The sequence below is a fragment of the Neomonachus schauinslandi genome, chromosome 13 (assembly GCF_002201575.2).
Source record: "Neomonachus schauinslandi chromosome 13, ASM220157v2, whole genome shotgun sequence".
NCBI classification, from domain to species: Eukaryota; Metazoa; Chordata; class Mammalia; order Carnivora; family Phocidae; genus Neomonachus; species Neomonachus schauinslandi.
Window position 1 is genome coordinate 93,598,895 of NC_058415.1, and position 26,196 is coordinate 93,625,090.

Consider the following 26,196-nt stretch of genomic DNA (forward strand, 5'->3'; position numbering starts at 1 on the left):
CTGAGGCTTGGAGACATTAAGGTGCTTGCCAGAAATCACAGCTTTAGGGATGGCAGAGCCAGGTCCTTGTGAACCCCACCAGCTCTTCCTCCTGCTTCAGAGAGCTGACCCTCTGAGGGTCTGGGCAGGGCGTGAGCTTCCTGGCGTGGTGTATGCTTGCAGCCCAGCAAGGGGGGGCGGTTCTCCAGGGGATTTGGGAGCCCAGACAAGATCTCAGCCAGTCATGACCATGTAGGGATATTTGGATCAATGGCATTGAGGTTTGAAGGCCCACTGAGGCCCTCAGAGGATGTGATCTGAGTGGCATCCTTCCCCCCAACCCCATGAGTCTGGGGCCTGGCCCTGCTTTTCTTTCTGAAATAGTCAGCATCTAATATGTGTTTCTCCCCTGAAGATGATTGATTTGGGACTGCTCCTACACCCTGGGGCCTACTTCCGGGACTTATGGAATATTCTGGACTTCATCGTGGTCAGTGGGGCCCTGGTGGCATTTGCCTTCTCGTAAGTACCATGTCTGCTCTGGGTCTGACTGGGCTGCAGTCCCAGAGCTGTGGTGGGTGTGGGGGTAAGGGAAGGAGGGGGCCCCACTGGCCTCCATGGGCTGTCTACTTGGGGCTGGGCTGTATGGGGTTGAGAGCATCTCAAGGCCCACTTGTCCCTGCCACGGCTTGTGGTTCTGACATTGGGTGAGCAGGCCTCTGGTTTGTTTGGTGCCTGCCTATTGGGTCTTTCAGAACAACTTACCTGCCCTGATCTCGGCTGCACTGCTTGGTCAGCCAGAGCTGGTGGCTATCTTCCCCTGTCGGAGTATTAGACCTTTGGTTTCTCTGACTCCCTAGGGGACGAAACTCAGCTCCCTTGTGGCTGGGCCTGGATTGACTCCCTCAGACCCTGCATGGTGGTGGGCATGGGACAGGTGTGGGGGGCTTGGGTGGAGCTACGGAGGAGACCCAGAGATCAGGAAGATCCGAGGGACGTGTCTGCATCTTCTCTGAGCACTCGGGAAGGGCGAGGCCTCCTCACTGACTCTCTTCTCTTTGTCTCTTTGTTGCTGGACTCTCGGTAGGAGCTTCATGGGGTAATGCCTTCCCTCTGCCCCTCACACTGCCCCACATCATAGCCCAGCATGGCCCCTCTTGGGCCGTTCAACAGCACGACTCACCTCCGCTCATCCTCCTCCACTCTCCAGAGTGCATGCTGCCAGGAGCCATGTCCCCAGGCCATGCGTTGCTGCCTCACCTCTGGGGGCTGGGTTGGGGGCTGGGTCTGGGGAGGTGCCCCAAGTGAGTGCTGGAGGCCAGGAATTTGGGCCCTGAGGGCAGTGAGGGCTCTTGGTGGGGGCTGCTGTAACCATGACTGCCAGGATGTTGGTACCTTCCTGAGGTACCTTCCCATGTCTCTTCTCCGGCAAAGAGGCTCTCTTTCTTCTCTCTGTTCTCTGCAACTGCCTCCCTGCAATGCCCAGCATATTCTCTGGGGGTCTTAACCAGTTTTCTTTGTATATAAAGTGTCAGTCAGGGGCTTAAGGGTAAGACAGGGGAAGGGGTACAGTCCAGCCAGGTGACCTCAGAGCAGGAGAAAGGCACTGAGCTGGCAAGCGAGAAATGAGGCCTCTAGACACAGAACACAGACCACCTTGAGGCCTGTCCCTGCAGAGAGCCCTCCCCTGCAAAACCAAAGCAGTGTCCCTCCCTTCTGCATCCCTCAGGTGTCTGCCCGCCCACCCTGCCCCCTCTTCTCTCTGTACTGGTCTCAACAGGGCTGCTGGAAGAACCTGGTTTGGGGGCAGGTGTCCAGAATGCTGGGGTGATAGAAACACCTGACACGGTGGTCTGGAGGCTGGGTGTTTCAGAGGGAGTTTGATCTGGTTCTGGAATGTAGGCCCTGGCTGGGTCTTGGGGCAGATATAAGGGACTGGGGCTCCCCAGCTCTCCTTAACCCACGGATCCTACCTGGACCTCACAGCTCACTTTCCCTAGAGCTGAGCAGCAGCCCAAAGAAGACCACTGGAGGCCCTGTCCCCTCTCCCCATGCACAGGCTCCTTGGGAACTTGGAGGGAGGTGACCTCTGAGCAGGATGGAATAGGATCCCCAGTCCTGAGTCCTCAGCCACTGCTTCTAAGAATTGCCTCCTTAGGCAGTCTATGAAGGTCAGTCAGGGGACCACCCCTCACCCCCGATATCTGCCCTGGCTTTGGGTTGGTGAGAAGGCCAGCCCCCAGAGTCTGACAACAGCTGGGCCCCTGGCAGCCTGAGGGAGCCACCTGGGTCTGCTCGGACGTCTTCCTTTGAGGGACCCGATCTGGGCCCACTGGTCCTGGATCTCCAAGCTTGCGTCTGGTGCTTAGAGTTTTCTTTTCCTGACTCCCTGTCTTACTCCCCCAGTCTGGGTTCTCTTGTCTGCTGCTCTCTTTGTCTCTCTGTGGGCTCTTACCCCTCCCCTCCCCTCCCTCCCTCCCTGTCTGTTTCTCTCTCTTTCCTTTGCTATTTCTTTCTTTCTTCCTCTGTTCACCCCTTGCATTGCATTGTCCCTTATATTACCTCGGTATTCATCTTTTTCTCTTTCTTACTCTGCTTCACTCTTTCCCTTCCTTCGCGCCTACCACCCCTCTCCTCCTCTCCCTCTCAGTCAGTGTTACATCATCTGGAGGAGTGTAGGAGCAGTTGAGCAAGGACAGGCAGGGAGATCCTGACATGTTCCCCTTACCCTCCCTCCACCAGGACTGAAAAGCAAAGAAGCCAGCCCTCCCAGAAGGCTCTTGCTCGAATGGCTTGTAGGTTTCCAGGTGCTGGCCCTGAGCTAGGTCTGCATTCCTGGGGCCAGCCCCCTTCTCTCCTCTTTATTCCCATTGTTGGTCTCAACATGGTGCCCAGATGACACTGGTTTGGGGACCACTAGCGTAGAAATGGCTGATGTGGTCTGTGAGAATGGGTTCTTCCCACCTGGAAGCCCAGCTTTCCGTGTACACCAGGTGCTCTTGACCTGGTCCTGGCCTTTGTCTGCTCAGATGAGGCCTTTGTCATGCAAAACCCACAGGAGGAGGTGCCGTGGCCTGTGGTGCTTGCAGGGCAGAGGCCTCCCTGTTCTTAGGTATTCCGCCCTGGGGCCTAAGACAAAATGCACAGGGGAGTGCAACCCAGTAGGCTTTGTGGGAACTGGGCATGGGTGTGCATCCTGCCTGTCTGCATGTGTGACTTCTCCCTTCTAGAGGATCCAAAGGGAAAGACATCAATACCATCAAGTCCCTGAGAGTCTTGCGTGTCCTGCGGCCCCTCAAGACCATAAAACGGCTGCCTAAGCTCAAGGTGAGAGCCTGGAGTTGGGGCTCGAGCAATGTGCAGGCTGTGCGTGTACATGTGAGTGTAGGCCTGTGTGTGCATGTATGTGTGCTGTGCATGTGTATGTGTGTAGATATGCGTGTGTGCATGTCTGTGCACGTGTGTGGGTGCATGTGTGCGCGAATGTGGATGTGTGCTGTGTCTTGTGAGTGCACATGTGTCCATGTAACTAACCCTGTCTGGCTGCATCTTCCCACGTGGGATGGGATGAGTAGAGCTGAGGGAGGACCCACGCTTGTTTTCTCAGATCACACATTGTGCAAGTGGGTCCAGCTCCCTCAGTTCCATGACTCTCCCCAAAGGGGAGCTTACTCTCCGTAGTGCTCTGGAAGGTTCTTCCTTGACCCAGCAACACCAACAGCTGTTATACAGGGAAGGAGCAGCTGCCGAGGGGTGCCTGGGCGGTTAAACTTCCAGCTCTTGAATTTGGCTCAGGTCACGATCTCACAGTTGTGAGGTCGAGCCCTGCGTCAGGGTCCGTGCTCAGTGGAGAGTCTGCTTGGGATTCTTTCTCCCCCTCTGCCCTTCCCCTCTCTCTCTCTTAAATTAAATTAAATTAAATTAAATTAAATTAAATTTTAAAAAAGAAAGAAGGGGCTTCTGAGAGACGCAGAGGGTCCTGAGGGAGATGCAGGGAGGGCAGGGGGTCCTGAGAAGTGGATCCTGGGCTGGGCCTGAGGTTCTGGATGAGGTGTGGCTGAGGTTCTGGATAAAGGAAAGAGTGTGAACCCAAACCCTTGGAGTTGTGCTAAAATATGATAATTTACTGAGTGTGTTCCTCACTGTGAGGAATGCTTTGGATGCTTAAACTCGTTTAATCCCACAAAATTGTGCAGTAAAGTATTGTGAACAGCATGCAGAAGCAAGCCTTGCAGACACGAAGCAGTGTGGGGATTACAGAAGGCAGTTTGCTTGTGAAGGGGTGGGCTGGGGGTGGCTTGAAGGCAGCCACAGGCCCTCTGTGTCAGGTGGGGACTTGGACCTGGGCCGGCAGGTTAGGGGTGTCATGGACACTGGGCAAGTGGGCAGAGGCTGCATTTGCTGAGGAAGCTGCTGGTGTCTGAGTGTGCCAGGCAGAGTCTCAGGAGATGGTTGTGGACAGCCAGAGCAGGATGGGGGATCTCCTCAGCTCCGAGAAACAGGGACCAGGGCCAGGGTCAGCAGTCCAGGGTCAGCCAGGGAGTTCAGGGCAAGCTGAGCTTCCAGGTAGGGAAGATCCTGAGAAGAAGCCCAGGTGGTGGTGCTAACAGACGACAGAGTCACCTCTGGGCCACACCAAAACCTGCCACAAGTCCCTGTCTTGGAGCTGGCCACGGCATCGCTGCCTTCCCGCCCCATATTGGTTCCCACTGATGGGCAGGGGCAAAGTGTGACCCACTGGCAGGCCCAGAGGCAGGAGCAGAGGGCTGGCCATATCCCCATCCCCACTCCTTTCCCTCCATGTCAGCCCCTCCTGACACTGGTGGACCTGGGCACCAAGTTGTCCTCACTAGCTGGCCTGTCCCGTAAGCGTCCCATCAGTGTCCAGCCCATCTGCCCATGCCACCCCTTCTAGCACCTCCTGCCCACTCTTCAAGTCCTGGGAGAGGCAGCGGCAGGTGGCTTCCTGTGTGAAGGTGACGGGAAGCAGGTCCCTCTGTGATTATGGGCCTGAGGGCCCTGAGGTTCTGAGCAGAGCCCTCCTCCCCTCCAGGCTGTGTTTGACTGTGTGGTGAACTCGCTGAAGAATGTCCTCAACATCCTGGTCGTCTACATGCTCTTCATGTTCATATTTGCTGTCATTGCGGTGCAGCTCTTCAAAGGGAAGTTTTTCTACTGCACGGATGAGTCTAAGGGGCTGGAGAGGGACTGCCGGTAAGCTGAGGCAGGGCTGGGGGTGGGGAGCCCTGTGAGGGCGAGGGCGAGGGGCCTGCGTGGGGTGTACCAGAGAGCTGGGGGTGTGCCTCTGTCCCCAAGGCCACACCAAGGACTTTTGGCTCATTTTCCTCAGCAGAGTCAGGGACCAGCCACTTCTGAGGAAATGTTCTTCCTGCCCATAGACATCGGGGAACACATGGGGGCCACTGGATATTGCTGAAGGGCTCTAGGCTAGGCTCTAGGGTCAAGGGGCTGCCCTTTCTGGACCTGGCCCCACCCCGGAGGAAACAGGAGAGGTGATCTGGGTGGGGGGGAGGGGAACTAGGGGAAATGAAGGTAGGTACTGGTGTGGATGCTGAGCAAGGCAGTGCGGCCAGCCCCTTCTCCACCCACAGGCAATGGTCCCAGTTGCCTCTGTTCATGCAGTGGTCTCTTGTGGGAGTATGTTACCACATACTTACCCTCTGTGCCTGGTGGACATCAGGGGTGTTTCCAGTCGGAAGCTCTCATGACTTGTCCAGTGCACGTTTACTGGGAGCACACATACACCGTTCCAGGACGTGTGCAAACCTCGCAGTTGGGTTGCAGGGTTGTGCACTGTGCTTTTGTTCAGCTTCTGCAGGTGCTGCCAAATATGTGTGTAAAATCACACTCTTGCACACGGATGAGAGCTCCAATACTCCACAGCACGGGCAAACTTGTGTTTTCTGTCTGACATTGGGCTGGTGGCATTTCTCTGTGCTGTGATTTGCACCGTGTGGTAACCAGTGGTGTTGGGCACCTCCCCAGGTGATTGACCGCTCAGCTGTCCCTGGGAAGGGTCTGTGCAAGCCTTTGCCTGTTTCCCTGTATGGGTTGTCTTTCTCTTTCTGATTGATTTGTAGGGATTTTGTAAGGTCCTGGATAGTCATCCTTTGTCAGACCTATGGATTGTGGTTGTCTTCTCCTCCTTTGTGGGGTGCTTTCAACTTTTTAAAACATGTCTTTTAAAAAACAAAGTCTTGATTGTAGTATAGTCCAATTTATCTCTGCTATATTTAGTACTCTTTGTGTCCTGTTCAGAAAACGTATCTGAAGGTCAGGGAGAAGTGCCCTTATGTTTTCCTCTAAAAGTTTTATTTTTACCTTTCACATTTAGATCTGGGATCTATCTGTGGTTGATTTTTGTGTGTTAGGTGAGGTATGGATAAAGATAAATTTTCTGTAGATGGATATCCAGTTGACCCAGCACCATTTATTTGAAAAGACCCATCGTTTCCCCCATTTAGTGGTAGCCTTTGTTTTCACTAAGATATAATTCATGTGATTCATCCATTGAAAGTGTACAATTCAGTGATTTTTTAATACATTCACAGATATGTGCAATCATCACCACAGTCAATTTTAGAACATTTTCATAAGTTAAAAAACATAAAAAACTGCATGTCCTTTATTACCCACTAGCTCCCCATCTCTAGCCCTGAGCACCCATGAATCTATTTTTTTGTCTTTATAGATTTCCCTGTTCATGTAAAGGGAATCGTAAATATGTGGTCTTTTGTGTGTAACTTCTTTCATTCGCCTTCATGTTTTTGAGGTCACCGTGCTGTAGCGTGTGTCAGAGCATCATTCCCTTTCATGGTTGGATGTTCTTCCCTGCTGTAGATGTGGCAGTTTCTTTATTCACCCATCTGTTGATGGGCATCTGGGTTGTTTCCATTTTTGGCTGTTATAACTGATGCTGCTGTGAACATGCATGTGAAGTATTTGTGTGGACAGATGTCTTCATTTCTCTGGAGTGTATACCTAGCCCTGGAATTGATGGATCCTGTGGTGATTCTGTTTACCAGTGTCAGGGACTGCCAGACTTGTCCAACATGGCTGATCCATTTTATATTCCCACCAGCAGTGTGGGAGAGTTCTGATTTCTCCACATCCTTGCCAGTACTTGTTATTTTCCTTTTTAAAAATTAATTGTAGCCATCCTAGTGGGTATAAAATGATATCTCATTGTGGTTTTCATTTGCATTTCTTGGATGACTCATGATGTTGAGCATCTTTTCATGTACTTATTGGCCATTTGTACATCTTCTTTGGAGAAATGCCTATTCAGATGTTTTATCCATTTTTATTAATCGGGGTGTTTGTCTTTTTTAAAATTGATTATAATAGTTCTTTATATATTCTAGATTCAACTCTTATCAGAGAGACGATTTTCCAATATTTGGTCCCATTCTGTGTGTTGATGATGTCTCTGAAGCACAAAGCTTTACATTTTGATGACGTCGAATTGACCTACTTTTTTCTTTTGCTGCTCATGATTTTGGTGTCGTATCTAACAATCCTTTCCCTAATTCCAGGCCTCCTGTGTCTTCTTCTAACAGCTCTCTAGTGTTAGCTTGTACCTTTAGGTCTTTGGTCCATTTTGAGTTGAGTTTTGTACATGGCATGAGGTAGGGTCCGGCTTCCTTCTTTTGCAAGTGGACGCCCAGTTGTCCCACTCTGTCTGTTGAGAAGACTGTTCTTCCTTCATTGGATGGACAGCCCTTTCAAAAATCAGTTGACCATAGACAAATCAGCGTGTTTGGACCCTTTGTCTCTAACCTCTGACCTCATCTATGTTCTCATCCCCAGGGGTCAGTATTTGGATTATGAGAAGGAGGAGGTGGAAGCTCAGCCCCGGCAGTGGAAGAAATACGACTTTCACTACGACAATGTGCTCTGGGCTCTGCTGACACTGTTTACAGTGTCCACAGGAGAAGGGTGGCCCATGTGAGTGCTCACTGGCTCATTGTGGCAGATCACGCTAGAGCAGAGGGGCAGCTTGGGCAGGGAGTCTCAAACTCTGCATCCGTTTGTGTTCTAGTCATCCAGCAAATACACCATAGGCTCTTGCACCCACCAGGTAAGACATGGCTCTGCCTTCCAGGAGCGGGCAACCTGGAAAGAGGACGAGATTAAGACAAAGTACACGGCATAGTGATCTCCTGAAAATCGTTTTTGAGTGGCTGAAGGCCAGAGGGAGGATGGGGCTCTTTGGTATCTCCCTGTGCTACCCTTCTGGCCTCAGTTAAGGGTAGACAGAGGGATGTATTTGTTCAGTGCCACACTGGATGACTGGGGACTTCCTTTGGGGCTGGGAGGACCACCTCTCAGAAGGTAGGATCAATGCTGTGCCAGGAGCCCAGGGTTTTCTTTTCTTTTCTTTTTTTTTTTAAAGATGTTATTTATTTATTCATGAGAGACAGAGAGAGAGAGGCAGAGGGAGAAGCAGGCTCCCAAGGAGCAGAGAGCCCGATGCGGGACTCGATCCCGGGACCCCGGGATCACGACCTGAGCCGAAGGCAGACGCTTAACCGTCTGAGCCACCCAGGCGCCCGAGCCCAGGGTTTTCTAAAGGCAGGTGAAGCTGGGTATGAGCTGGTGAACTGGGCATGAGCAGGTGTGAGCTAGGAGTAAGCAGGGCAGGGCAGAACTCCTGGGCCTCCACCTGTCCTGGGGTTAGGACCTCCAGTCCCTGGAGACCTCCCCTTGATGGCCCTCCAACAGCCCTGAGTACAAGCCCTATCGGGAAGGTAGTCTACCTCAGGAGACTGCGGTCTTAGGGAGCGGGCTGAGGCCCGCAGTGTTAAGCATCCCCTTCCTCTTGCCATCTCTGGGCTCAGGTACGGAAGCCTCACCTGTGATACAGGTCTTGACTTTCCCATGGCTCTGTCCTCAGGGGCCCCCCTGACACTTGGTGTTTGCCCTTGGTGCAGGGTCCTGAAACACTCTGTGGACGCCACCTATGAGGAGCAAGGCCCAAGCCCCGGGTACCGCATGGAGCTGTCCATCTTCTACGTGGTCTACTTTGTGGTCTTCCCCTTCTTCTTTGTCAACATCTTTGTGGCCTTGATCATCATCACCTTCCAGGAGCAGGGGGACAAGGTGATGTCTGAATGCAGCCTGGAGAAGAACGAGGTGGGTGGCTCCCTCTTCTGCCCCATGTGCACGTGTGCATTGGATGCTCTGCTGGGCTCCCCTGATGGTCAGTGTGGGCAGAACCACTGGACTTCCCTTCCGCATGGTACTCGCTCACCACCGCATAGCTGGTGGCCAGCACAGGGGCAGGGAGAGGCTGAGTGTGGCTGGTCAGGGCTGCCTGCGAGGATGGAAGAGACGGGTGTGGGGTGCAGTGTGGGTTCCCCCCACCCCCACCATGTTCTCAGTGCTCCTTTGTCCCCGGGCAGAGGGCTTGCATCGACTTCGCCATTAGTGCCAAGCCCCTGACGCGGTACATGCCCCAGGACAAGCAGTCATTCCAGTACAAGACATGGACTTTTGTGGTCTCGCCTCCCTTCGAGTACTTCATCATGGCCATGATCGCCCTCAACACAGTGGTGCTAATGATGAAGGTATGTTGGCCCAGCACAGGGGACAGTGGGTGCCAGCTGGGGTGTGAGAGAGATGGAGAGAGAGAGCCATAGTTGCAGCTGATCACGTCCTGGTCAGCATGGGATGCCTATAGGAGCCCAGTGCCCTGGGTTCTCTGTGGGCTGAGATGGTGAGAGTGTCCTGGGAGAAAACGGGGGGAGCAGGGATGGGTATCCTACCCTGGGCAGGCGTGCAGTTCTCTGTGCTCTGGCAGGAGGTCAAGGCTGGGGTGTCTTGGGGCAGCTGAACCTGTAGCCAATGGCACTTATTCCCCGTGCAGTTCTATGACGCACCGTATGAATATGAGCTAATGTTGAAATGCCTGAACATTGTGTTCACATCCATGTTCTCCATGGAATGCGTGCTGAAGATCATCGCTTTTGGGGTGCTGGTAGGTGCCTTGGCTCCCTCTTGGCCTTTTGGTGGTCTGCATTCTGGCTCCCTCTCTGTAGGGGGGATCTTCAGGGACTTGTAGCTTAGAGGTGGGAATTCCCCAAGCCCCCAGAGCAAATGTGACATTGTGGTGGCCCTGAGGAAGGGGGGCTGCTCCAATACCCTGAGCTGCCTGAGCTCTGCCCCTAGCCCAGCTCCTGGAGACAGGCGGGGCCAGGCTCCTCTTCTTTGGACACACAGCTCTCAGTTCTGCACCTGCCCAGACCCACAGGTGTTTGCGTACCCAGCTGTGGTGTCCTGCCTTGGTGGCCCCTCTGTCCCTTTGCTCCTTTCTTGATTAGGGGTACTTCCTGCAACTCCTTGCCTGGCAGAACGCTTACCAGCCTCTAGCAGTAACTGCTCTTTTTTCTCTCCAGAACTATTTCAGAGATGCCTGGAATGTCTTTGACTTTGTCACTGTGTTGGGAAGTATTACTGATATTTTAGTAACAGAGATTGCGGTAAGTAGCATTTCCTCTCCTTCCTGCAGGGCCCCAGAATGGTTTCCTTCTGGGCAGTGCTCCTCAGTGAGCCTCCAGGTCCTGAGTGCTAGCCCCTTCTCTCTTGCCAGGGTTCCCCAGGAGCCCCTGGAAAGAAGGAGGCTCCTCTCCAGAGGTGGAGTTGGGGATTGGGTATTGTCTTGGGAAATACTTTTTCTTGGATAAGAAAGTGGTTTCCAAAAGGTCTTCTAGTCTGGTGGTCTGAGAGTCACCTAGGAGCTTCATTGTAACAACTGACCAGGAAGACAACAATCTTTTAAATCTGTGTGTGTCTAACAAATCTAACAACTTGGCACCAAAGTACATGAACTAAAACCAACAAGAATTTAGAATATTTTAGAATATTAGGTTTGTTTTACGTATGTGTGTGTGTGTGTGTGTGTGTGTGTAAATAAAATGAGATACTCATTCACATCAAACATACACAGATTATATGTAAAAACTGACCAAGTGCTAAAATACGAAATTGTCTTGACAAATTTCAAGGAATCTGAATCATAAGGCAATGTTCTTTGAGTACAATGCATTATATCAGAATTAAATGGCAAAAAATCTCATCTCAGTCTTAAGTTGAATTTTCTAGGAGCAGACACTAAGGTGGGGTTCTTGTACAAGTCATTTCTTAGGAAGCACTCCCAGGCAAAACCATGAGAGAGAGGTTTGGGGAAGTGGATGGGTAAGAGAAGGAGGATCAGAAATGTATCTGGAGCCAAGTGTTGGGGTGCATTTGGGTCATCCCCAATGGGGGCTTGGAGACAGGGTGGTCACACCTCAGAGTTGCAGAGCTTATGCCTCTGTACTGATTAGTCCACAACTAAGGGCTGCACCTGGGGGTTTGAATTGTCAGATACCTCCAGCCCTTCTGAGTGCACCCCACGTGTAGGCAAAGCAGGCTCTGGCCACCATTGGGGAGGAAGGAATATCAGGCTCCTTGGTAACAGGACCACACTGGAGTGCACGAGTGTCTGCTGTTACCCTGGCCCCACTCAGCTCTGCCCACATCTCACACTGGGTTCACTTCTCTCATTCTTCAGGAGGGTGCTGGTCACGATGTGTGGGAGAAGAGGGTTGGTAACCAGTTAGAGCTAGTCTGAGTTAAGTTGATGTTCATTAACTTATTCTTCCTAACCCATTTTGGGGTCCCCTGACTGGTGGCCAGCCTTCTGCTGCTCTAGTTGCTGGGCGGGATGAGGCAGCCCACACTGTCACCCTGTGAAGCCCAAGCCCCTGCTTGTCACACCCTTGTGTGGTTCTGGCTGCCATAGTAGTCCATTCGTAATTAAGACTGGTCACAGAGCACTAGAAAGGCTCTAGTGAACCCCCTGATTTCCAGATAGACTTCTTCCTACCCTATGTAATGGTAGCTCTGCCCTTCTCCATACCCACCATCCAGTACCCTGGCCAGCCTGGAAACGCTGCTCTGCCTGCTGGTCTTACGGCATGAGGAACACAAGTGACAGGGGCCCACCATGACTTTGGTGTTCCACAGTGGAAGCCTTCCCTACCCCTTGAGCCAGGACCTCTAGATTTGCCAAACCTAAACTTATGGAGATGATGAGAACAGAGTCTGACCTGGCTTGCTGGAGGACAGTGAGAGGGGCCACCCCTACTTCCACCCCTTGCTTTCTGGATCTGTGCAACAGTTGGACACCCAGTACCATCTCTCGTCTGTCAGTTCATCTTGAAGGACAATATCCCAACCCTGTGAGGTACATCACCAAGCCAGCATTTAATCCGTGCCTTTAAGAGGCTTTTTCAGTGTTTTATGAGGTTTCCACCTCCTGAATGATGTTGAATATTATATGCCAGTGGATCCAGAGTCACCTGCTTCTTTGTACCTGCTTCTGCTTGCTCAGTTTGGAGTTGATGTTATGTGGAATCCAATATGGGTAAATCTCTGATACTGGTGCAGGCCAAGGTATTCCATGGGCAAAGACAAATCCACACCCAGAGTATGAGTGATCCCAGTCGAGACAAATCACTGCCATTTCCAGGTGAAAGGATTCTCATGTAAGCAAATTACCACCAAGTGGCTGGTTGACAGCCTAAAGCATGGTGCATTGTAGAGGCCTCGTTGACTTCTGCTCATAGTGGGCTAGGTGTTTAGTAGTGGTCATGGCTGGATCAGCCCACCTGTTGGGCTCAGGCACAGCCTTCATCTCAGCCATCATGGTCACTCCATTCATGGATCTACTGTGTGAACACTGGGGCTGGTGAGGATAGAGGCTGGCTGTCATCTGTTGGGTAAACCATCTCAAGGCCTGGTTTTTAGTGCCCCTACAGCTGTGGATGCTCTGTGGTGGACACTGATGTGTAATACAAGGACCTGCATGTCGCATCCATTCCCTAGGCCCATCTGGATGCCTTTCCCCAACCTTTGTTCCCTCCGGAGCCCTGGCCAAGCTTTAGCTCTTGCCTAAGGTCCTGTAATCCATACCACAGGCAACTTCTTTCTTCATCCGTGCCATGGCTGACCGGGTTCACCACCTAGAACTTTGCTTCACCACTGTCTTTCAGCTCGTCTCTGTGTGGCGTTCTGGTGGCACCAATGTATTGAGCCAACCGCTTCATGTAACAGGCTTGAGTTTTTCCTCCTGGCTTTAGTGATCATCCCATGATATGTTGGGGTAGGAGTGAGCTAAGGAAGACAGGTGCAGCAAAGGTGCAAGGCCTGGGGCACTGGGCCACCTATCATGAGTCTGTGCCCTCTAGATGTGCTTGGGTTTGGCCCTGGATGTAGCACTTCCATCATAACACTGGATTGTTGGCAGGCCTGCAACACACACTCATAAAGAGAAGCATTGGTGCCATAGACACAGTTGTCTCCTGGTCAGACCCGGTGTCCACCAGGGCCCAGCAGCCAGGAGTGGCCCCTCTCATTGGTGATGTCTTCAGCAGATGACATGCCCTTGCTCCAGAATCCTAGGTGTTTGCACTGACTTTTCTATGCCGGCTTTCCAGGGACTCCACACAGTGTCTGTATCTCCCACAGATACCCCAGCACTGTGGAATCTGTTGCATCTTATGGCCCACGTTATAGGGCTCCTGGTACTGTAGCATGGATCTACTAGAGAGCCCTCTCCGGCTCTGAATCCTCTCAAACCTAGCAGCTTTGTGTCATCTGATAAATGGGTCACAGCAGTATTTCTTCAGGGGTGTATGCCATCTCCAAAACTCAAGGAAGCCTACCAGGAGTAGGAAGTGTGAGGTGTGATAACTAATTTGTCTTGCCTCATACCACTGGTTGTAGTAGTCTTATGCATTAGGTTTCTACCTAAAATATGAGGAAAGAACATTCTAATCCTAAATAAATTCTTCCAGTGAATAGAAAAAGAGTGTACATTCCCTAACTATTTATATGAGACTAGTACAATCTGTACCCCAAAATTATTTAAAAGATAGAGTATAATAAAGGAAGTCATATTCCATGCTCACTCATTAACGTAGATGTAAAATGCATCAGAAAGTCTAATTTACATTAACAGATCAAAGAACACTATTAATGTGATCCTGTCATGGGTGCAGAGAAGACATTCAATAAAACTAAAATTGTATTCATGATAGAAATTATTAGCAATCTAGGAATTATTGACTTGATGAAGAGAATTTACCAAAAATCCTGTGCTAACATCATATAATGGCGAAATTTGGAAAGAATTCCCTTTAAAATTAGAAAAGGACAATACCTGTAAGCACATTGAACTTCAGGGCCTGGTTGGTTCAATAAATTGAATGTCAGCTCCATGAAGACAGAGGTTTTTGTCTGGTTCACTGCCATATTCCAGTGCTTGGAATAATGCCTGACACTTCAGGTATTCAGTAGACACTTGTTGAATGAATAAGACAAGAAAAATAAAACACCTAAGTATTAGAACAGAAGTAGGCAAAGCTGCCATTATTCATAGATAACATTATTATCTGTAGATGAAATCTGGAATAATCTCAAGCTGCTAAGAGTGTTTAGCACAGTTGCTGAGTGGAGTACCTGAGTGAGTAGTAGACTGCATGTCATAACAGCATCAGCAGTCCTGGCTGTAACCCTAATAACATCCACACACAGGATCTTTATGTGGAAAAGTGCTAAACCTCAGGGAAAGATAGTAAAGGAGACTTAAATAGATGGTGTCAGATAGCACGTAAAACAATAAGTAGTGTCAATTTCAGAGATGGTTTTGCCCAAACTGATCTGTAGGTTCAATGTAATTTCAGTAAGTGAATTTGTTTTTGTTTTGTCTGTTATGGAAATTGGCAAGTTGCTTCTAAAACTCATCAGAAAGAGCAAAGGCCCCTTAAATACTCAAGATACTTAAGAAGCAGAAAGTGCTGCTGGGGCAGTCGGGGTGGAGAGGTACTGTTCTTGTTGATGGTAAGACTTACTATAAAGCTAGAACGTTAAGACTGTGGTGCTGGCTTGGGGATAGTAAATGAGTCAATGGACAGAATCAAGAGCCTAGAATCAAAATCACTCGTATATGGAAACATGATGTATGACTGTGCTACTTAGTGGGGAGACAATTCAACAATTGATGTGGGTATAATGATGATCAATATAGGGAAAGACAGAAATTGGATCTTCACATCATTCACAAAAAAAATCGATTTCAAATGGATGAAAATACTTAAATGCAAGAGGAAAAAAATTTAAAACTCTTAGAAGAAAATACAGGAGATTATCTTTAAGACCTTGGGATAGGGACTGATTGCTTAAGCAAACTATAGGAAGCACCATCCATAACTGAAAAAAAATTCTATAAAATAAAGAGTTTCTGTTTATCAAAAGAAGAAAGGGCAGTCCATGAAGAGGGAGGGGATATTTGCATCACATTCCTTTGTTTATCCATTATAAATATTTATGCACTGCCTATCATGTGCTAAGCAGTATTCTAAGTGCTGGGACAAAAGATGAAAATCTCTGCTCTTCTGGAGTTTCATTCCAGTGAGAGAGACACAGTGTTACACAATGAGAGGCACTGGGAGAAGGCACAGCAGAGAAGCGGTATGAGACACCGGATTGGGGGGAGGGGGGCTTTGATGGCTGTGTGCTCAGACAAGACGTCACTGAGTTGCTGACTTCCAAGTGAAGATGTCTGGGTTTGTGAGGACGTGGAGCAGGGGGCCCTGGGGGAGCCACACTGAGCCCGGCACCCACCCTGCACCTGCACGCCTGAGGGAGGACGTGGGCACACTGCTGTAGGAGCATCGTGAACAAGGGGGGAAGCAGCAAGGGCAGAGGAAATGGGGAGCAGGGAAGGGTTTGCAGTTGCAGTAAATTTTGGTTTTTATTTTGAGTGAGGTAGGAAGAGGAGTGACATAATCTGGCTTTTCAGACCAAACCTCTGGCTGAGAATATAGTGCAGGGCACAGGCAGAAGCAGCTAGGCAAGTTAGGGCTTAGTTGGGTTATCCCAGAAACAGACCCCAAGACAGGAGTTCAATGCAAGTCATTTATTTGGGAGGTGATCCCTGGAATACTAGGGGAACAAGGAAGTGAGCCAGGGAAGGGAGGCAGCCAGTACATGGTACTATGAAGTCAGTTACCACTGTGGGTCCTCATTAGGAGCCCTGAGCCTCCATTATCCCAGCAAGTGGCAGGATGACTGGGGTATTTTTCAGCAAGTACTGTTAGCTACTAGTTGAAGCCTGCTGGGGAGAGGGGGCCAGAGAATGTTAATTCTCTGGCACTTGTGTCCTGGCCTGGGAAAATTCTCAGGAAAAAAAGATGTGGATGCTGACAATTGAGTATTGGGCCTGTGAGGATGTGAGTGCCACTGAATGCCATAGCAGGGAGCCCGGCAGAGGGGCTAAGGTGAGAGACCGTCATTCTGGATGTATTTTCCAGTAGAGCTGCAGATGGACCAGATGTCTGTGTGAAAATTGAGCAAGAATGGCATCAAAGTCTGAGCAAGTACTTGGGAACATGGATTATCATTAATTGAAATGGGAAAGACCGTGGGTGGAACAGGTTTGTTGTGGACTGTTTGTACATGTGGACTGGATGCGATTTGTAAATGTTAGATTTGAGTTGCCTGTTGGCCTTCCTGAAGGAATCATCCAACAGGCCGTTGGACAGATGGGCCTGGAGTTTGGAGAAGAGATTCATGCCAGTCTCATAGGATTGGGAACCATGAGCATATAAGATGATATCAGATCCATGAGACTGAATGAGATCAATAAAGGAGAGAAAAGAATGAGCTACTGAGTTCTATGATGCACCAACATTTAGTGACAAAGGCGTGGCCGGAGGGCAGAGAGGTTTTCCAAACCATTAACAAAGGTTAGTGTCCAGAATGTGCAAGGCTCTTCTGTGAATCATTAAGAAAAACAAAAGCAACCAAATGGAAAAATGAGCTGAAGGCATAATTGGGCATTTTACTAAAAGAATAAGAAACAGAAATGACCAATTAACATAGGAAAAGCTGCTCACCCTTATTTGTAATTAAAGAAATGTAAAGTGAAATGACATTGAGATGCCATTTCACACCCTCTGGTTTGTCAAATGTCAAACGGGAATTCCAGCCATGCCAATGGTTAGCAAGTGGGACAACCAGAACCTCCACGCTATTGCTGGGGGTGTTCGTTGGACAACCTTTTCGGAAGAGTGTGGCAATCCCCAGAAAGCTGGACATATGCATGCCTGCAGCGACTTAGACACATAAGCCAGAGGGTGTCTGGGCAGGTGACCTGGAGACACTTTCACACAGAGGGTCGTGGCTGCCCTGTTCACAGTAGCAGCGGAACGCACTGATTGTTAGGGGACGTGAACATAGTGAAGTGCCGCACGCGCTGGAGGGTGGTGGTCTCCGCATCAAGAGGGATGCTTCTCAGAAGCAGAGTTTGCTCGCCGTCAGCACAAGTTTGCCCAAGTCCGCGAAGACTGCATACGGTAGAGTCCCATTAAAAGGCTAAGAAAAGTCAAGTGTAACGCATTTTAAGAGTTTGTGGTAAGACAGTAAAGAAAAGCAATTATTAACAAGAATTAAGGGTAGCTACTACATCTGGGGAGGAGAAAGGGAGACAGGACGGGCTTCAGAAGTAATGGTGACATTCTGTTTTCTTTAAGCTGGGTGATGAATATATGGACGTTCTATGATTTTTCTTTGAAAATGTGCATCCATACACGTATTTATACATATTCTTTTGTGTATGTGGTGTGTTTTATGGTTTTAAAAAATTAATAATCCGGGGCGCCTGGGTGGCTCAGATGGTTAAGCGTCTGCCTTCGGCTCAGGTCATGATCCCAGGGTCCTGGATCGAGTCCCGCATCGGGCTCCCTGCTAGGTGGGGAGCCTGCTTCTCCCTCTGCCTCTGCCTCTCTCTCTCTCTCTCTGACTCTCATGAATAAATAAATAAAACATTTAAAAAAAATCAATAATCCAAATAATGCGGGGAAAGTTCTGAGCTGCCATTTTCACACAAAAACCAAGGATGTTCTGTCACACCAACCATTGGCATTGTGGCCAAGTGCTTCTCATCCAGAAACAGTTCGTACCAGTGTGGTTTCTGGGAGGAGCAAGCTGGCTGCTGATCCTTACGGGCCTCGTCCTTGGACACAGGAATCTTTGTTCCCTGGATAAAGGGATCCAGACATTGCGCTCCCATCTGCAAGGGCACAGCTCTGGGGGTTTCTTCATGCGTGTGCCTCCTGGCCAGAGAGGGCGGACTGATGAGCAGGCATCTGGGGTGGGGGTTGCCAGACATGCAGAGAGCACGATGCCCAGCTGTCTTCCAGGGAAACCTCTGCCTCCAAGGAGGCCCGCACACAAGGCAGAGACCTTCTGTAGCGCAGGTGGCTGGAGCAGCCCAGTGTCTGTTCCTCAGCTGTTGGACACACAAGGCCAAGGGGGCTTGTGGTTGTATCAGACCTTACTTCAAATAAGCCCTCCATGGCTGCTGCCATCAGCCCCTGATGCCCAGCAGGGCCGGTGGGAGGGCTGAGGAGCCGCTTGGCTTGGAAGGTCCGCTGTGCCCTGGCTGCTAGTGCTCTCGGAGCTCAGTCCTTCACCCAGGTCTGCCGAGAGGGGAAAAGATGAAATGAAGTCGTCGTGTGGATTAGTGGTGTCTTTATTTTTGTTCATTTGTAGTCACTTCATATGTTACTTTGTGAATGTACTTTTTTTTCCTTAGGCAAAAATATGAGTGTCAGTTCCCACCACCAACTTAATCAAAATAGAGTAATAGTCTTAACCAGGGTCATGTAGAGACAGCATTCCCAAGCAAGCATAAAACTGACATTGATTTCTTTGCCTGGAAATAAAAAAATAAGTGTCTGTGAGTCATCTTTGGATTTGCATTACAAACAGGAATGCAAATGAATGCCACCCTGTCTGCATAACCTACAGATTTCAAAAATATGTTTTGATTTGATGCATTTTAAGCCAAATATGCAAAGTTTACTAAAATCCTAAAATTTTCCAGTGAGGTATTCAAAGTTTGAGTTTTTGCTTGTGTTGATGACTCATTTTCTCTTTTGTTTTCTGTTTTTGTTCTTGATTTACCTTAACCTACCTGCTGACTCACGCCATCCAACCAACATACAATGCGAAAACCATGTCTCCGTCTGTATGTTGTGCACCTGCTGCTCAAACATCCCAATTTGTAAATAATACGCAAATATCCATCCATGAAAACATCACATATAGGAAACGGTTGGTTTCATGACTTTAAACAGTTCTTAAAACTCCTTGCTTTGCTTGCTCTACTCCTGTTCTTTCTTCCATTTCCTGTGACTCCTCACCACTGCCTTCCTAAGGTGTGTGGTCAGAGTCTGGCAGTACCCATCCCCTCTGGCCTCTTCTCCTCGGCTCCTGGGGTCCAGCAGGGGCTTCTGAAGGCCCTCCCAGGAGCCATTTGATTCAGGAACTGGCCTTGGGTCTAGAGAGGAGGTGGAGGGTCTTCTGAGTGAAGCGGGTAAGTGCCCAGTTTTTCTTGTCGGGATTGGGCTCAGAATTGGAGGGATTTTGTAGGACATGAGTTTGGACCTGATCCTGTAGAGTCCGTGGTTTCTCTTGCACCATCTCCCTTCTGCTCTGTCCCCACCGTACCAACATACAAGGCTGGTTCTCCCCAGTGGCCTCTGATGATGTCTCCCATAGCATTCTCCCTGGACATGCCCTTCTATAGGGAACCCTCTCTGGGTCTCAGGGCTGGAGGGGATTGGAGATTTTGTCTTCATGATTCAAAAAGGGGTGGTGTAAGGCCTAATGGAGTGGGAAGAGGGTCTGCCCCCAGAGAAAGTGAAGCTCAGGGCTCTTGCACCCAGGCATCCACTGGTGCACCCTTGCTCAGTGAGCTCGTGTGGAGTACAGGTAGCATGAACTGGGGCTTCCTTCCAGGCCTTCAGTGATGTTTGAGAGGAGAGCAGATTAAACTGAAGCTGTAACTGGAAATTCACATAAAGTAGCAAATATTTGAGATTCCTGTTACAGAAAACAAACACTAATGATAAAGTATTTCACAAGTGGAGCAGAAGATCTTGAGTTGTGAGAAAATGCCATTTGATGCCGCAGAAATTTTCGACTCACTCAGGCCTTTTCGTGGCCATTTCCTGTCCACTTGGGAAGAGCACCGCCACCCCCCACCCCGCCCCATGCCCTTCGTCGTCCTCCAGAGCACACATCATCACCTGACATGCTACGCATGTTGGGGTATACAGAGCTTTTCTTTTCTTCATCGTTGTCCCATGAGAACAAAGCTGATTAGGAGAGCAGTTTGTTGCAGCATGGACTGTGGCCCCCAGCAGATGTGCACAGGTCACTTTGCTTGACCCTGCCTGGAAACAGTGATGTACTTGGACGCAGGAGAGGCCGACCTGGGTCTGAGGCCTGTTGATCCCCTTTGTGGGGGCCGTGTTTCACAATGCCCGGCGTACCTTTAAATCCCTTAAATCTCAGACTCCTCACTGTCTGGGCACAATGTCCTCATGTCTCCATCTTGTGGATGAGGAAGCAAGGGGCTCAGAGGAGCCAGGGACCAGTGTACCCTCAAGGTGAATCAGCTACCACATTGAGAGGTGCGATGATGCATCTTTGGGGTGCTCTAGACCTTTCCTGATGCAGAGGCAGATGGCAATAAGGCAGGGCCTGGCTTTGAAATGGTAGGTGAAGTAGCAGGTGCTCTCTGGTGTGACAGGAACCACGGACTCTGGGAGGATGGGGCAAGCTCTGTCCACCTCCAAAGGGTTGGCCGAGGCCAGAGGCGACTAGCCGTGGGGAGGCTGCCGTGTGCTTGCTGCCCCCTGCTCTCCTGCATGCGCTCGCATGGTGGTGCCAGGCAGCTCCCGCCCTGGGCGCAGCCACGGAGTGCTCTGCCTGCCACGCTGTGCTCGGAGTGTCTGTGGCTGCTGCCGCCATCCGTCCTCATGGCTCTCTAGGGCTGTCTGTCTGTTGCCACCCCCACCCCTCTCCCGAATGCCCCCTGGAGCCCCGAGAAAAGACATCTGGGAGGAGGGGTGAGAACTTGAGTCTCAACAAGCAGTAGTAGGTGACTTGTTGAGCTTTGCGTTCATGCACTAACTCTGTGGATGGACAGTGCCTTCCCCTGCCTTGTCTTCCATCCCTTCTTTCTCACCCAGAGCCTAGATTTTCCCCAATATCTCCAGGAAATCTTGTCTGTGCCAGTGGCCTGAGCAGAGTGCTTTGGGCTGGGCAAATGATAACTGTGTTATCACAGCGTTGGCCCCTCCACACCCAAGTGAGCAGGTGCTTTAGAGGCCGGGCCCTTGGAAGCTCCCTCCTGTTCCTCTGCTTTCTTGTCTTGTACAAAGGATTTCCCAGCACTGTAGACAAAGTCTCCCTTCCATCTCTGTGCCCATCCTCCCGAGGTGACTGGCTCATTTGAGAACTGGGGCCCACGGGGCGGGTGTGGATGTCTCTTGGGCATCCTGTACCACTGAGATTCACTTTCCCCAGCACAAGCAGGTGAGAGAGCGCTAGGCAAACTGTGTGCCCTCCAGGGTCACACCTCAAGGTCCACTCCTGCCTTCTTGCTGATCTGGACCACAGTCAGCACCTCCTTGTGACTACCAGACCTCCCACCCCATGGCTCCAACATCTAGCCCTCCAGCAGAGACAGTCTAATCTCCAGCCACCCTGGTGGGAACCGAAGAGGCAGACAAGGGCTGGATTGGGGCCACTGTCCTTAGAAGTAAGAGTGAGACCTGCCTCTCCCCCGAAGGCCTCAGCCCAGCCAAGAGCAGATGGGCAGCCCTGGAGGGAGGGCGGCCAGCTCTCCCCAGGCTCCCCATGCCTCCTGCACGTGCTCTCCTACTGCTGCTCTCATTCAACATGTCGTGTTCTTTTCTCTTCATCTGACCACTGAATCTGGCGATACGATGTGTCTAGGCCTGAGCTGCTTGCATATGTTAAAACACCAAGGTGGCAGGAAGCTGCTGTCAGGCTGCGTGCAGGCACCTGGTCTCCAAGCAGACAGAGGGTGGGAGGCTGCCCAGGGCCACAAGCACCCCCAAGTCATGGACACCGTCCAGAGCCATGCTCCCTGAAGGGGATGTGCCCATAACTCAAGGCGCCCCTGGGCCAGGGTGGAAGCCTCACTCCCAGGTAATCTGTGGAGTCCAGAGTTTATTGCTTCTTTTTGTGCTTGATTTTGAACCTCTTGGATGAGGGAGCAGTGCTAGATACCCTGGGATCTCTGGAGTTGAGACCATTTGCGGATTTCGTAAGTGGCTTCCGTGGTGTGGGCAGCAGGATCGCCAACACTTACCCTTCCTATGGTGACTTGTCTGCAGGCACCAGGAGCAGCCCCAGAAGAGATGTTTGCCCCTCTGCCAGGTCCCAGGCAGCAGGGACTTTGCTAGCCGTATGGAGAAGCGAAGGGCCCTTCAGAGGCTCTCGGTGAAGAAGCAGCCCTGCCCGGCACTTGGACGGCTTGGCTGCGTCTTGCAAGAGGCGGTCAGTGTTAGAGGCCCGTCCACAGTTGGTCTCCTGGCTCCACCTGGCAGCAAGGAGCTGCTTCTGAGAATTTTTCTCTCTCTCCCTCCCTGCCAGGGGCAGGGGAGCCTAAAGCAGAGGGGTTTCTTTGATTTGCTGCATGAGAAGTGATTTGCAATGACAAGCTTTACTTTTGGAAGGTTTTCTGGTGGCCGATTGCTGCTTATACTGTAGAGCAGTGATGTTTTGTTCAACCTCTCCTTGTATCCGCTTTTCTTCGGGACCACAGCACGCCAGGGAGAGGTGGGTGGGGAGCAGCCCCTGCAGTTGCAGGAGGCTGGTCTCTGCAGGTTAGAGAACAGCCTCTCTTCCCTACAGAACAATTTCATCAACCTCAGCTTTCTCCGCCTCTTCCGTGCTGCCCGGCTCATCAAGCTGCTGCGCCAGGGCTATACCATCCGCATCCTGCTGTGGACCTTCGTCCAGTCCTTCAAGGTGAAGCCAGGCACGGCCCTCGTGCCCTGACCCTCCCCTGTGTGAGCACAGTGCTGTGGCCACCACCTCCTCCTTGCCACCAGAGCAGCCCCTCCTCGTGGAGGCTCCTTGTTGGCACCCGTTATCCTATTGTAGTTTACGAAGACATTTTAAGTGATCCAGAGAGCATCTTGGTAATGCTCACTGACTCTGAGGTGGGTTCTATGACTGATTATAGACGAAGGAACTGAGGCAGTCTCTTGGTGGAGAGGCTTCATGGTCAGTGGGGGTGGATCTCTGGTCGCTGGGGTCTGGGTGGCCCCAGAGACCTGGCCACCGTCCACTCTGCAGATGAGGCCCGAGCAAGGTAGCTGGGCAGCCCTCCCTGGAGCTGCCCTGTCCTCCATGTGTCTCCACAGGCCCTGCCCTACGTGTGTCTGCTCATCGCCATGCTGTTCTTCATCTACGCCATCATCGGCATGCAGGTGGGTGCGCCTGATGGGACAGGGAGCTGAAGGGGCCCCTGTGCCCTGGGGCAAAAGGGCACTGATCATGGTCATCAAATGGTAACAATGACAGATTGGCACTTGGGGAACATTTCTATGTTTGAAGCACTTTATGAACTTAATTCTCAGAAAGGCTGCTTCTACCAATACGGACACGGAGGCTGGGCACCATGGGTTTGGGCCTGTCACCCAGAGTCCACTAGTGAGGCGTAGCTCCCCCGTCTGCGGGAAAATGCTCTGCTGTGCTCCTGAATGGAACCCCATTGGGCTGTTAGGGTGTTGATGGGCATGTTTGATTGGGTGCTGGGCCCCCATGGTGGTGGAGCTTTTGAGCACATCTTCCTGGTGCTGAGTGGCCTGCAAAGCACCAGCTGGTCATTCTGATAGTCCAGAGAGTTGACCTGATCCTTTACAGGAAATTATATATCATAGAAGAAAAAAGTCAACAGGATCACACCAGATCACTGTACTGTCAAATTCAGCTTGGACAAGTTAGATTGCCTTTATTTTGCCAAAGAACCCTTTGTCAGCTATTTGGAAAAACATTTAAAAGACACAAAGCAGTGTTCCAGTTTTAAATCTTTGGCATCTGGCCACTTTTCAACAGTAGGGTGGGAGATGGATCCAAATGTTAAATTATAGTGGGAGAAGCCATTGTCTTAAAGGTTAGCTGAGAACTGATTTTTAAACTCTACTTCAAGGATTGAAAAGGTTCTCTTCCTTTAAAATTTGCTGAGATCTGATGCTATTTAAAATATATATATATTTGTGCCCACTTTGGTTTGGGAATTGATCAGACCAGAAGGGTCACTGATCTTTGTTTTTGGTGAATATGTGATAGTTCATAAATTTTTCAGCCAGATTCCAGATTTTAAGCCAAGTACAGTTACTGACTTGTTTGCATTCCTAACACTAAAAAGAAATCAATTAAAATGGATAAAAAGCCCATTGTGATATTTGCACAGAAATTTAAAAAGAAACTTTCAAGTTGACCTCATAGCTATTACCAATATAATTACTGCTTCGGAGTCATCGATGACAGAGTGAACTTTCAAATGCTTCCTGTCTTATATATAGCGCAGCCCATGTAAACTTAGCTCCGGGTGGCATTCTTACTCGGCATGCAGACTTGCAGTTGTAGACATGCAGAGCTGGGGGGGGGGGGGGCAGTGACGTGTTTGGCTGGAAGTGCTGGCCCCTCCAGCCCCTGCAGCAGTGGTGGTGGCTAAGGGCAGCGTCCTGTGCCTTTTGGGTCCTCATGTGCACACATCCTCTTCTGCCTGGCCACAGCTCCTGAGGACCCAGCAGTATCAGCCTGCAGCCTTCTTTCTCATTTCAGGTTTTTGGAAATATTGCCCTGGATGATGACACCAGCATCAACCGGCACAACAACTTCAGGACGTTTTTACAAGCCTTGATGCTGTTGTTCAGGTGTGTTGTTTGTGGAGTCAGCGCAGGCTCAGAGGCTCCTCTGTTCAGGAGGGACAGGGCGTGTGCTGACCCAGAGGGCCACCCCCCTCTGACCCCCAGCTTGTGCTGGCTTCCCCTCAGTGGGCCTTCCCAGCTTCTTCTCCCCTTTTCCTCCTTCCTTCCCTAAGGGTTCCTGGGCCTCGGGACAGACGGAAGGGAAGCCCCTGAGGGAGGTCAACCTGAGAGCCCCAGGTGAGGCTGGCCTTGACCACCTCAGCTCAGATCCCTGGCGGTGGCCAGAAGGCCTCTGGTGAACCTGCAGCCAAGGGTCTGGGAGGACAGAAGGTGTCCAGCAGGGCCTTTTTTGGTGTGCTGGCCAAGGCTTTCCATCTGCTCACCTTGTTGACTGCAGGGTCTGTGGGATCGGGGGCCGGGGGGGTGCGGAGCAGGGCAGGGGGACACAGAGTGTGTTACTCAGGGACCCAAGGAACTCAACTGGCCAGAGCCGCTGGTGTGAGTGTCTCCACTCACTGTGAGCCCCCCATGGCTCACAGGACTGCAATTCCCTAGGCTCCAGGCTCCAAGGCAGGCAGAGTAGCTTGTTTCTGGCTCAGGCGCCTCCCTGTGTGCTCGACAGGGCTGCGTGTCAGCTTTTGTTCCGAGATGTGGCACTCTGTGTGGGCCATCCTGGTTTGGGGGCTGTGGGGAGGGGGTGAATGTGTCTCACTGCCTCCAGGGTCCCCTTCGTTAAGGCAAGCCCACCACATGACCCTAGGAGGGAAGAAAGGAGCTCTTCGTAGGGACTTGTGGAGGAGGGGTGCTGACATAAAACCCTGCCTGGGGCTCCTTCTGGAGGTGCCCACACGTGTGTTTGTTTATGCAGATGCACCAGGATGCTGTAAGGCCTGTGCTGGGGGAGGCCCAGCACGGTTAATCCCAGGCAGATGCATTCCAGGGCCCGTGGAAGTTCTTCTTTCTATGGAGGGAGATCAGACTGATCTGCTTAGCTAAGCTGCCTGGAGAGAGTTGTCTGACTCTTGTTTTTTTAGTCAGATGGACAAGTATCCTTAGGCCTACACTTTCTTCAAATGACATCATTTCTCTGGACTTTAGCTATTACGTTCATTTCATCTCTTCATTTATTAATGTCCTGCCTCGTGCTATAAGAGTTGAGGCAGGCCTATGAAACCAGCCTTAGTTTTAAGTCTTTGTTCTCAAAGATCTCTTTTCCTCCCTGGTCTCTGTGTCACATGTGAGCACCAGTATCAGTCAGGCCTGGCATTGGACAGCTGCCCTGCAGGAAAAGCCCCCTACTCCTAGCCATTGTTAATGGGAAGTGGGCTCAGCTTGTGCCCAGAGCTGGCCACACAGGCACACCAAGCTGGGGGGGGGGACCCAGGCC

At 50.8% G+C, this 26,196-nt stretch overlaps 1 protein-coding gene across 1 annotated transcript in view; it reads left to right on the forward strand.

The window, feature by feature from the left end:
- Positions 1–26,196, forward strand: part of CACNA1B (calcium voltage-gated channel subunit alpha1 B) — a 183,650-nt gene that overhangs the window by 128,897 nt on the left and 28,557 nt on the right. Inside the window, exons 24-35 of the mRNA XM_021691077.1 lie at positions 395–501; positions 3,210–3,306; positions 5,033–5,193; positions 7,810–7,947; positions 8,934–9,135; positions 9,405–9,569; positions 9,869–9,979; positions 10,398–10,481; positions 19,159–19,164; positions 22,783–22,899; positions 23,298–23,363; positions 24,724–24,815. Coding sequence (XP_021546752.1) covers positions 395–501; positions 3,210–3,306; positions 5,033–5,193; positions 7,810–7,947; positions 8,934–9,135; positions 9,405–9,569; positions 9,869–9,979; positions 10,398–10,481; positions 19,159–19,164; positions 22,783–22,899; positions 23,298–23,363; positions 24,724–24,815 — 1,346 coding nt within the window. The remainder of the gene's footprint in view (positions 1–394; positions 502–3,209; positions 3,307–5,032; positions 5,194–7,809; positions 7,948–8,933; positions 9,136–9,404; positions 9,570–9,868; positions 9,980–10,397; positions 10,482–19,158; positions 19,165–22,782; positions 22,900–23,297; positions 23,364–24,723; positions 24,816–26,196) is intronic.